The sequence below is a fragment of the Hakea prostrata genome, chromosome 11 (assembly GCF_041222555.1).
Source record: "Hakea prostrata isolate BN-2017 chromosome 11, UWA_Hpros_2, whole genome shotgun sequence".
NCBI classification, from domain to species: domain Eukaryota; kingdom Viridiplantae; phylum Streptophyta; class Magnoliopsida; order Proteales; family Proteaceae; genus Hakea; species Hakea prostrata.
The window spans coordinates 8,348,681-8,359,305 of record NC_142610.1 but is presented as its reverse complement, the minus strand read 5'-3'; the positions used below and the strand labels follow the sequence as shown (position 1 = coordinate 8,359,305).

The 10,625-nt window shown below is 38.9% G+C and overlaps 2 protein-coding genes and 4 non-coding genes across 6 annotated transcripts; all 6 read right to left on the bottom strand.

Annotated features, from left to right (window-relative positions):
• Positions 1-274: 274 nt before the first annotated feature.
• LOC148999911 (pentatricopeptide repeat-containing protein At3g29230-like) lies at positions 275-1,792 on the bottom strand. The gene has a single exon (XM_089139105.1). It carries the CDS (start codon positions 1,790-1,792, stop codon positions 275-277), a length of 1,518 nt encoding a protein of 505 aa, XP_088995231.1.
• Positions 1,793-2,025: 233 nt separating this feature from the next.
• Positions 2,026-10,172, bottom strand: LOC148999906 (eukaryotic translation initiation factor-like). The gene is made up of 9 exons (XM_089139633.1): positions 9,686-10,172; positions 6,244-6,315; positions 5,252-5,347; positions 4,947-5,162; positions 4,561-4,658; positions 4,283-4,370; positions 3,834-4,184; positions 3,487-3,729; positions 2,026-3,398 (listed from the first exon to the last, which is right to left on the bottom strand). Exons 1-9 carry the CDS (start codon positions 9,890-9,892, stop codon positions 2,352-2,354), a joined length of 2,418 nt encoding a protein of 805 aa, XP_088995759.1. The 5' UTR covers positions 9,893-10,172; the 3' UTR covers positions 2,026-2,351.
• LOC148999910 (small nucleolar RNA snoR103) lies at positions 7,592-7,697 on the bottom strand. Its single transcript, XR_016170898.1, has one exon. It is a non-coding gene; the product is annotated as a small nucleolar RNA snoR103 (small nucleolar RNA).
• LOC148999909 (small nucleolar RNA snoR103) lies at positions 7,836-7,941 on the bottom strand. Its single transcript, XR_016170900.1, has one exon. It is a non-coding gene; the product is annotated as a small nucleolar RNA snoR103 (small nucleolar RNA).
• On the bottom strand, positions 8,515-8,620 carry LOC148999908 (small nucleolar RNA snoR103). Its single transcript, XR_016170897.1, has one exon. It is a non-coding gene; the product is annotated as a small nucleolar RNA snoR103 (small nucleolar RNA).
• Positions 8,759-8,864, bottom strand: LOC148999907 (small nucleolar RNA snoR103). The gene has a single exon (XR_016170901.1). It is a non-coding gene; the product is annotated as a small nucleolar RNA snoR103 (small nucleolar RNA).
• Positions 10,173-10,625: the final 453 nt, after the last annotated feature.

The window sequence follows — 10,625 nt, the reverse complement described above, 5'->3', positions numbered from 1 at the left end:
GCAACATGCAGTGCTCCAGTTCTCATAGCTAAGGGCTCTGTAAAACAACAAATTTAGAGAATTTCCAGGGGGGGGAATATGCAATTCAGATTCGTCAGCTTCATGACATGGTTTACAGTTTTGATTAATTTGAAGAAAGGAAGCCTACCTAATCTTTGTAGGGATTCCACCTACCAACACTTTTCCTGACTTTCAAAAGAAGCAAAATAGCCTCTCATGTATTTCTTTCCAAGGTCTGTTATTGAAATCAAGATTTCTGGTCCCTGATATCAATTCAAACATCTTCATACTCTCCAGCCAAAAACCTATGCATTTTACCATCAATCTCAATCAAACTACACCCTGCATGTTTACTGATCCCAGCATTATTCATCTTTTTTCTCCATCTGTTTGATTCTTGCCATTGACCACACATTGCGTACATGTTAACCAGCATCATGTACTCCCCATCAGTGAGATAATCACTCCTAGCAATGATGCGATTAGCTATCAATTTACCCATCTTGATGTCCCCATGAATTATGCTAGCACCAAGCAAAGCGCCCAACACAGTTGCTTGAGGCTCAAATGGCATGGTTTCTATAAGCTCATATGCTCGGTCAAGGAATCCAGCTCGACCAAGAAGATCAACCATGCAGCCATAGTGTTCAGCCTTGGGCGAAACCCCAAATTCTCTTTCCATGCATTCAAATAGAAGACAACCCTCCTCGACCATGCCTGCATGGCTACATGCACTCAAGATCCCAATGAAGGTAATGTCATCAGGCCTCATCAATCCAGCGTTCATATCCTCAAAAAGCCTCATGGCAACTTGGCCATAACCATGAAGTGCAAGCCCAGAGATCATGGCATTCCAGCAATATATGTTCTTCACTGGGGCCTTGTAGAACACCTGTAAAGCATGTTCTATGCTACCACACTTGGAGTACATATCTATGAGTGCAGCTGCGACTTGGGGATCTGACAGAAATCTAACATCCTGCGCATGGATCCGCACACCAATCTCCAGTGAACTTAAGTGAGCACAGGCAGATAATGCCGCAGACAGGGTTAAATGGTTAGGTTCAGTTCTAGTGGCCTTCATCTTGTAGAACAAATCAATGGCATCTGCATAACACTGGTTCTGCAAGTAGCCATTGATGATGGTGTTCCACGAGACAACATTTCTTTCCAGCATTTCATCAAATAAAAGGCGAGCCAGCTTCATTTCCCCTGCCTTGGTATACACAGTGATCATCGAATTCCATGAGACGACATCTTTGGATGGCATTCTATCAAAGTAATCTCTTGCCGATGCTACCTTGCAAACATTTCCATACCCGGAGATGACAGTATTGAAGGATACAGAGTCCCTAACAGGCATCAAATCAAATATTTTAATAGCATAATCCATCTGCCCAGACGATGCATAAGCATCAAGCATGGAATTCCAAGCAAGCAAATCTTTTTCTGGCATATTGTCGAACAATAAACGAGCAGAGTGAAGGTTCCCCAGAGCAGAATACACCCCAAGCATCGCTGTTTGAACATAAACATGCGATGAAAAACCAGTTTTTATAATTTGGCCGTGGAGTTGAATCCCAACATGTGAAATGGCAAGACCAGCAGTGGCTTTCAGCACCAGAGGAAAGGCGTAGTTATCCCCTCGTACACCACTTTCTTGCATCTTTATGAATGTCAACAGTGCTCCATCCAGATTACCTGCAAGCACTCGTTGCTTGATGGTCAGATTCCATTGACGCAAATCAGAAGATTGCAAGGGATTACATAGGCTGCAGGTGAATGAAACCATTCAGGACCACTCAAGGAGACGAGCTGGGATTTGCATTTTGCAATAGCCGTACAACATTATATATATGTGATGGTCCCCATCAAACAAATCAAAAACAAATCAAAATTCAATAGGAGCAAGAAACAATTTTTCAAAAAACCAACACAAGATGAAAAATCTGCTGCAAAAATCTTGCCAAATTGGCATAAATTGAAGTGTCCAAAATCTAATAAAAAAATCTAATACACCATAAATTTAAAAGATCATGTGCCGAACTTGTTCATCAAGAACACCTAGTGGTGGGTAAACATTAGCCACACCAGAATGCAAATCCATGACATTTTTGCGTAACTCGCTCCACTAAACACTCATTATGACCTCAAAAAAAAAATATACAACTCAATAAAATTTAGGGTTCTTCAGCTCTGGCTTATCACATAATTTAACACAAGTCGATCGCCTCAGAAGGGATTAAGAGAAGGAAAAGACGTAGAATTACTTTCCGAAAGAACAGAATAATTGGTTCCCTGGTTACAGTAGCTGGGAAGGAACAACTTTCAGGCTTATGGCTCCAATAGAATCAAGAGAACAAGGTCTCACAGGCTTTAATATTTGCACCCTGCACGCTCAGTATTCCTTGGCCAGAAGGATCAGAAGTGACGGTCCTCATTACAGCATCAAAAATAGCTTTCTGAAACCCGGGGTCCTCAACCTTCTTAAGAATCTCCTTCACCACACTGAAGTCCAAACCACCAGCCAAGACAAGCTTCCCCATAACCTCACCAAAACTGTTAGGTGCTCTTGGCAGATCAATAGCAATATCATCCAACATCGAAGAGTAGAGGAGGCACCCAGTCCCTATATCCTTGGGCATCAGAACCTTCTTGGTGATTAGGTAATCTAAGAGCTTTGTAACCAGCTCCACACAGACTGGTCCTTTCTCCAATGCACGATTGATAGCCTCCTTGACCACCTCTGGGTGATAGGATGGGGCTTTCAGCTCCTCCACACACTGTAATGCCTCATCCAAAAGGCGAACATGGAAGTATTCCTCCAAAAGAGCAATTGTTTTCCTCTCAAGCTCAGCAGGATTTGTTCCAGTTGGAGGAGATGATACCTTCTCAGGAGCTAAAACTGCTGCGGGCGCTGGCAAAGTCCTTGTGGGTACTGGGCTCTGTGCAGTAGTATCTAAGCCTGGCACAAGGCTAGAAGGGCGTGCAAGAGCTGCACCACTTCCCAATAGTGCACTTTTGCCAGTAATCAGGGCTCCACTACCCTGAGGCAGCAGCTTTGAGTTAAAAGAACTTGGTTTCCCAATTAGAGGGGACTGCACACGACCAGACTGCACAGTTGGACCCTCTCCCCTAGGCATTGAACGTGTACGGGGAACCTCCCAATTGTCATTGTCCATCCCAGGCATCCCAGGCATCCCAGGCATCCTCCTTGTACCAGGCATTCCAGGCATCATTCCACCAGAGCCAGGTCTGTTAATAGGGAATCCTCCAGGGTTGACACCCCCTAGAGCACCAGTGGCACGAGCGTTCCTCATATTTGCCATTGCACCAGGCCGCAACCCAAGATTCTTCTCTGCCTCTGAGTGAATTTCAGTGATGGTCTTAGCTTTCACCTACAAGATAGGAAGATAATCAGGGGTCCTAATCAATATTGCATGGTACTACACTAAATAAATAGACCTGGGAATTTAGGAAGTTTACCTCCTCACGCCTTGGAACCCAGTTATTGGATCGTAGATCCAGAACATCACGGACCATAAACCTCAACCTTTGTACCAGTTGAGGGTTTGTTGACACTTCCTTCAATCTACTAAAGTAGACATCATTGATACGCTTAGATTTCGGGCTCTCGTCCAACTGCTTGCCAATGGTATTGAAGAACTGACATATAGCCTCAACATTCTCCTCAGCTGGGCATGATTTACCATCGTGTCCCAAAAGCTCCTGTTTCATGTCAGAGGATAAGCAAAATTCATAGAATACTATAATACCTCAAAATATTTGGACCATTTGGTAGAAGGAACCAAAACAAAGAAGCTAGTACAGACCTGAACAATGTGATGAACAATCTTCTCAGGCACCATCCTTTGTTTCAGAAGTTCACCAATTAGGCGGATGTTTCCAAGAGTGCGCAGCTTCACCATTCTCTCCTTGTCCCTACGCTCTGATTCTTGTTCAGGGGCAGTCATCTGCCTAATTTCTGCCCTGAGATTGTCAGCACCTTCAAATGCCTCCTGGCAATTATTCAAGAGTATACGCTTGAATGTGATTTCTTTTCCACCAGGTTCTTCAGAAGGAAATGGTGGGAGTTTTTCATTGAGATCAGAACAGAGCTGTGCATACATAGGACAAAATGTGGGCTCCAGTACAGCCTTATCGAAAATAAGTGATATAACACCCTGCAGCAGACAAATTATCTAAGTACCATACAAAAGTACAGATAAAAGAAGAGAGCAAGAGAGATCAAAAGTTTGAAAGATCAATAGGATAAGGTCACCTTTAAGATATCTGGTGTAGTAATCCCGGCATCAATTAGTTGACCCTTGAGAATATCAAATTTCTCGGGTGTCAGCTTGTTCAAAATACTGCACATAACAAACAGGATGGGTAAATTAACATTTCATCATCAGAGACAGGCATCAGAGTAATTGGAAGACAAGTAAAACAGTACTTAGTACCATCATATAGAGGCAATTAATATCATATTACCACCTACAATTGATCCATCACCAACTGGTTCTCTAAATCCAGGACAGAGAGATATTCATGACATACCCTTTCACTGTCTTTAAGACACGTTCTTTATCACTGAGATTCCCTCTTTGAACCGACCATGGCACTTCAGCTTTGACAAGAACTGGAGGAGGTCCCGTCTGCATCAGGTAAGAAGTAACAAAGATCAGAAATAATGCTACAAGGCAATAAGATGAGCTAAAAACTATCTACACAACTAGGAACAGTATGAAAGCCCACTAAACCCAATAACCCTACAATAGTAGGCCTAGACGTTTGGGCACACCATTTGCAAATTGATGGCTACAGCATTAGACAGCTCCACAAGTTCATTCACATGACTGCATTCTACAAGATAATGTAGGAATTGAAAACAAGAAGCAAAAACATTAGACAAAGTTCTACAAAATTCAATATCTAAGCCATACCCCTTGATTAGAAGAGTTTTGACCCCTTGCATATTGAGAATTTAGTTGATCTTGGCGATTGTACTGATTCGCTTCTATCTGCCGACTTGCTAATTCCTTACTTTCACGAATATTATCCCATGACTTCTCCTCACTGGCAGCCTGCAACTGTGAGGATCGTCCACGCCAGTCACGGTTGTCTGGTTCAGAATATCGATTGGTGGGTTGCGATTGTGGCTGCCACCAAAAAAAACGAAAAAAATAATAAATATGAATTCAAATTGGTCATTTCTTCCAAAAAGCTAATAACTCCAGTTGGAACTCACATTTGAATCTCCACGACTCCAGTTCTGCTCTTCACCGAAAAATTCAGCTTCAATCTCTTGCTTGATTTTCAAGATATCCTCAGGCACATCAACAGCCTAATAAGATAAAGCAGCAATAAAAGGAAACAGACCTCACAATGTGTTTGTAAAGATGATTAAAAAATATATAATCACAAGTGGTGTACAACGATTGAATATTGAGAACCACCATATAACTAAAACTCTTAACTAGCAAAGCAAAAAACAAAAGGAATATATTCTCATAAGCATCAATGTTTACATGCTACAGAAGAAGTTGAAGGGGAATCCTTTGATATAATAAAAAAGACTAGAGATACCTTTGATATTGTTCCTGAATCATGAGGTCTATTTGCACCAAGGCTGAGGATTTTAATAATAATTAGGAACCAAACACCATAAAGATGTTACAAACCTTTCAGGTTGACAATACATACAATCACATCCTCAAATAACTGCACCTCAGCACTATGGATTATTTTAAAATCCCACATTTTTCTTGAATAAGGGGCACAGCATAGTGTAAAGCTATAGAACTCAACTTAATCACAGGGAAAGAGGAAAAGTTGACAGGATAACATAGATATTCTGTTGTTGTTGATAAGTCAAAAACACTAAAAAAGAAACATACTATAGTGTGTCCTACCAACAATAAACCAAATCACCTAAATGCAACACATCAAATGATTGAGTCCAGTTGTTTTGGATCCTAAAAAATGTAAACCAAAAAGGAAGGGAAAGATGTTATTCCATTGCAGAAGCATAGATCATGCAAAAACCCATGGGAAATGCAACAATTCAAGTAAAGAAAAATATGAACCATATCTCTCCCACGTTGATCATAGTTCAGACTTTGCACCAACACCAACAAAACTACACAAGGCATCCAACGTACATCTTGTCCATCCATTAATCAGAGTAACAGTCCTTGTTAATAAAAATAAACATCATGTAAGGTGTATTATAGAAATTACCTCCCTAAGCTGCAATAGCTGATCACGGGTGTATCGAACACGCTCACGAGACTCAAACCGCAAACCTCCACTCTGTGAGAAAAATAATCAATCAATGGAACATGAGTTAAAGGTCTCCAACTGTTCTTTATTTTAACTGCCAGCACAATCAACAAGAATAGAAAACCAAAACTACTAATAAAATCACAAAATTCAAGTCCCCAACATATTGAAATATATGGTACAATCTCGTATCACTTCCTAATAGAACAGCTCCGAAGATTCACAAGAAAATCTGGAGTACAAATCAACAGAAATAAGCAAGGGCAATGAATTTTTAAAAAACCTGGGCGACAAAAACCTTCCCTTTAAATAATCAAAAACCCCTTTGACAAAAAAGAGGGGGGATAAGAAAGCAATTCATAATGGAACAGAATACGATGTAAATCTAAGGATCATAAGCAAGCACCCCAGAAGCTTCATTTGGCAGGACAGGTGAGTATTGACTAATAGATTTAGTAAATATATGAAATACCAACACCAACAAAGCCCCTTGCCATTTCTCTAGGAATTATAATATTTGGAACCAGCAAAGAAAGGCCAATAGGTATCCTTTATGACAACCAACAACAGGCTAAAGCATTCTAAATATCCAGCGCAATAATGCATGCACATAAGAATCCAAAACCAATCAGTCATAATTCCATTATTCATTTAAAAGATCCTAGGTAGCACTGGTCCAGGGTAAGTAATAGCATACAGTCTCAAATTTGATAGATGAGTAGGGTAAATGAACAACCACCCAAATGATGTGCTCACCACAGTAAAAAAGAGATCATAGTCGACCATTGAGTTCATCAACAAAAGATCAATGGAAGAATATCAGGTAGACCTGGTCAAGTATTACCAAATCCTATAAATATAATAAGGAACACTAAATTCCACATCACGTACACGAGGAGGGGAGAGGACACATTGTCTGAGTGCATGTGGGTGAACACATGCATGTGCAAGAGCGGACAGGGACACAAACCCCATATATTTGATGTCCTTAGCTCCTAGCATAGGTTGCTACCATGTCCGTTTTTGCTTTCTCCATTATATATATGAATGAGGCCTTAAGGAGGATACCAAAATTCCCAAAGCAGCAGAAAAGAATTTCCCAGTTCTTCTAGGCTAGAAGCTTTATAACAATGGGGATGAATATATCAATTTACTTTATCTGTACACACAGACCTCAACAAGCTGAGCATCAAGAAAATGTAACTGACTGTGACATTCAGAATTAATAACAGAATGGAAGGTGCCAACACAGTTGAGTACAAGGCTGATGGAAATTAAAAATAATTGGTTCATCACCCTCTAAAATTCATGTGTGTAGGTTCTTTATGGGCGTCATAATACTCAATGAATGCCCACCTAAAAGTCTACAGATCACTGTTTGTCCATATTTACAGCAGGTACACATCTTAAGTGCCTCACCAAGAATTAGGACATGAATCACCATCAAAATTTCTCAATGATTTTATCATTCTATGAAATCCCTGAAAACGATACTAGTGCAAAGATGATGACGGACATCAAACACTAACTTGTTAGTCACCCTATAAAACACATGTAAGTAGGTCTTTATAAGCATCTACATACTCAATGCATGCCCACATAAAAGCCTACCAATCACTCTTTGTCCATATTTACAGCAGGTCACAACTTAAGTGCCCCACCAAGAATTAGGACAGGAATCAGAATCAATGTTTTGCAATTTTATTGTTCTGTAGTGAAATTCATGGAAAGGATAAGGACTTGTAGCATAAAGCAAAAAGGGGGGGGGGGGGAAGGGAGGAGGGGTTATTTAACAGTAGGCTTTTTTTTCCTTCCTTTTAAATCTAATTTTGTCACAGATACAACAGTATAAAAATACACAATTAACATATGATATTCCAACAGTTATACAAGTGCGAATTTGCATATTCCAGATTCCTGCTGGTAAAAAGAACAATAGTAACCTTTAGAAATAGGAAATAAGCTCATCTTTGAGCTTCTTCTTTATTTTTATTTTTATTTTATTTTTCCTTCTTCTTCTTTCTCATATAATAACATACTTAATCTGTCAGTTACTTTATCCATTTATCAAAAGTGAAACATTGTATATATTGAAATCTGATAAATATAACAAACATTTGATTTCACAGACCGATCAAGAAAATGTAACTGACTGTGACATTCAGAATTAATAACAGAATGGAAGGTGCCAACACAGTTGAGTACAAGGCTGATGGAAATTAAAATACTCAATGTGTGTAGGTCCTTTATGGGCATCATAATACTCAATGAATGCCCACCTAAAAGCCTACAGATCAATGTTTGTCCATATTTACAGCAGGTACACATCTTAAGTGCCTCACCAAGAATTAGGACATGAATCACCATCAAAATTTCTCAATGATTTTATCATTCCATGAAATCCCTGAAAAGGATACTAGTGCAAAGATGATGACGGACATCAAACACTAACTTGTTAGTCACCCTATAAAACACATGTAAGTAGGTCTTTATACACGTCTACATACTCAATGCATGCCCACATAAAAGCCTACCAATCACTCTTTGTCCATATTTACAGCAGGTCACAAGTTAAGTGCCCCACCAAGAATTAGGACAGGAATCAGCATCAATGTTTTGCAATTTTAATGTTCTGTAGTGAAATTCATGGAAAGGATAAGGACTTGTAGCGTAAAGCAAAAGGGGGGGGGGTGTCGGGCGAAGGGAGGAGGGGTTATTTAACAGTAGGCTTTTTTTCCCCTTCCTTTTAAATTTAATTTTGTCACAGATACAACAGTATAAAAATACACAATTAACATATGATATTCCAACAGTTATACAAGTGCGAATTTGCATATTCCAGATTCCTGCTGGTAAAAAGAACAATAGTAACCTTTAGAAATAGGAAATAAACTCATCTTCGGGCTTCTTCTTCTACTTCTTCTTTTTTCCCCTTCTTCTTCCTCATGTAACATACTTAATCTGTCAGTTACTTTATCCATCTATCAACAGTGAAACATTGGATACATTGAATCTGATAAATATAACAAACATTTGATTTCACAGACCGATCACATTACTTGCATGGAAAGACAATTATTCAGCACCCCATTCAAGATAGTAGAGGAAAAGGAAAATCTTTGACACTAGAGAACATCAGAATCATAAAATAACATCAGCTTAAGCACAAATCAACATAAGCTGAATCGACAAAACTCACAAAATCAAAGATCTCAACCCAAAAACATAAAAACATAAATAGCTTCAGCTGGAAATATTTCAATCTATAATCATACGTACCAAAAGGAAACAGAAGCTAAATTACGACCCAGAAGAAAAACAATAAAATGAAATAATAACAATAATAATAAATAAATAAAACCCTAGATCCGCACAACAAAAAAGGGTTTTGAATACGGACCTTGAGAGACGAAGTCGGGAAGGCACCACCATGCGGCCGAAGGGACTGTTCATCGGACGACAACGATGGGATCGAAGACGAACCACCAGCACCGCCACTACCAGAATTATTGCTGAGAGCAGAGTCGAAGCGAGGGGCAAATAATCTGCTTCCTCGATTGCCTCCACCACCAGGCCTTAAGCTTATCACCGTCTGATCTGCCTGCATAACTCAGTTTTCTCTCACTAATCTGAAGAATCGCCCGACAACAAAAACAATCAACAAAAACAAGAGAAAAAACGGAATCGACTCACACACAGACCCCAATCGATGGGATAAAAGAAAAAAAGATAAATTTTTTTTTTTTTGGTGTTTATGAATTTTAAGAAACGAAGAAGGAAAGGAGGAGCGATTCGCAGAGAGAGCGTCTCTCTCTATCTCTCTGCCTCTCTTCGCTGCTGCAAAGAGGAGAATTAAGGGGAGAGAGGCGACACCAAGAGAGGCAAAACCCTTTTATGTATCCATCGGATCTTTTGAGAGAGCGTGCTTTTAATTCTCATTTTCGGTAATTAATTATATATATAATTATAATTATAGTCCAAGTAAGAATTACAATTTAAACAACAAAACACCTAACCGCCATGAAAATTATTTTAGTTGTCCTTAATTTTTATTTAACGGGTAAAAGGAAGATCTAACTTCTCATTTTCAAGAAATTCTCATAAATATTCTAATCCAAAAGCATTCTTTTAATTTATTTTAACTTTTATAATAAAACATTTTAAAATTAAAATATTCTACATAATTGAATCCTATCACATTAGGCACTTGTTGAAAAAATTGTTTAAGAAAATTTTCAAATCTAATAAAAATGTACTATTTGTTATAAATAATATTTATTTATTTATATATATTCATTACTTCCAAATATATCATACCAAAATATGTAATTTCTAGATGA

Coding starts and splice junctions, on each gene's coding strand:
- LOC148999906 (XM_089139633.1), bottom strand. CDS start 9,892: ATGCAGGCAGATCAGACGGTGATAAGCTTAAGGCCTGGTGGTGGAGGC. Junction 5,163..5,251: donor GGAGTCGTGGAGATTCAAAT/GTGAGTTCCAAC, acceptor TTTTGGTGGCAG/CCACAATCGCAACCCACCAA. Junction 4,185..4,282: donor CTACACCAGATATCTTAAAG/GTGACCTTATCC, acceptor TGTCTGCTGCAG/GGTGTTATATCACTTATTTT.
- LOC148999911 (XM_089139105.1), bottom strand. CDS start 1,792: ATGGTTTCATTCACCTGCAGCCTATGTAATCCCTTGCAATCTTCTGAT.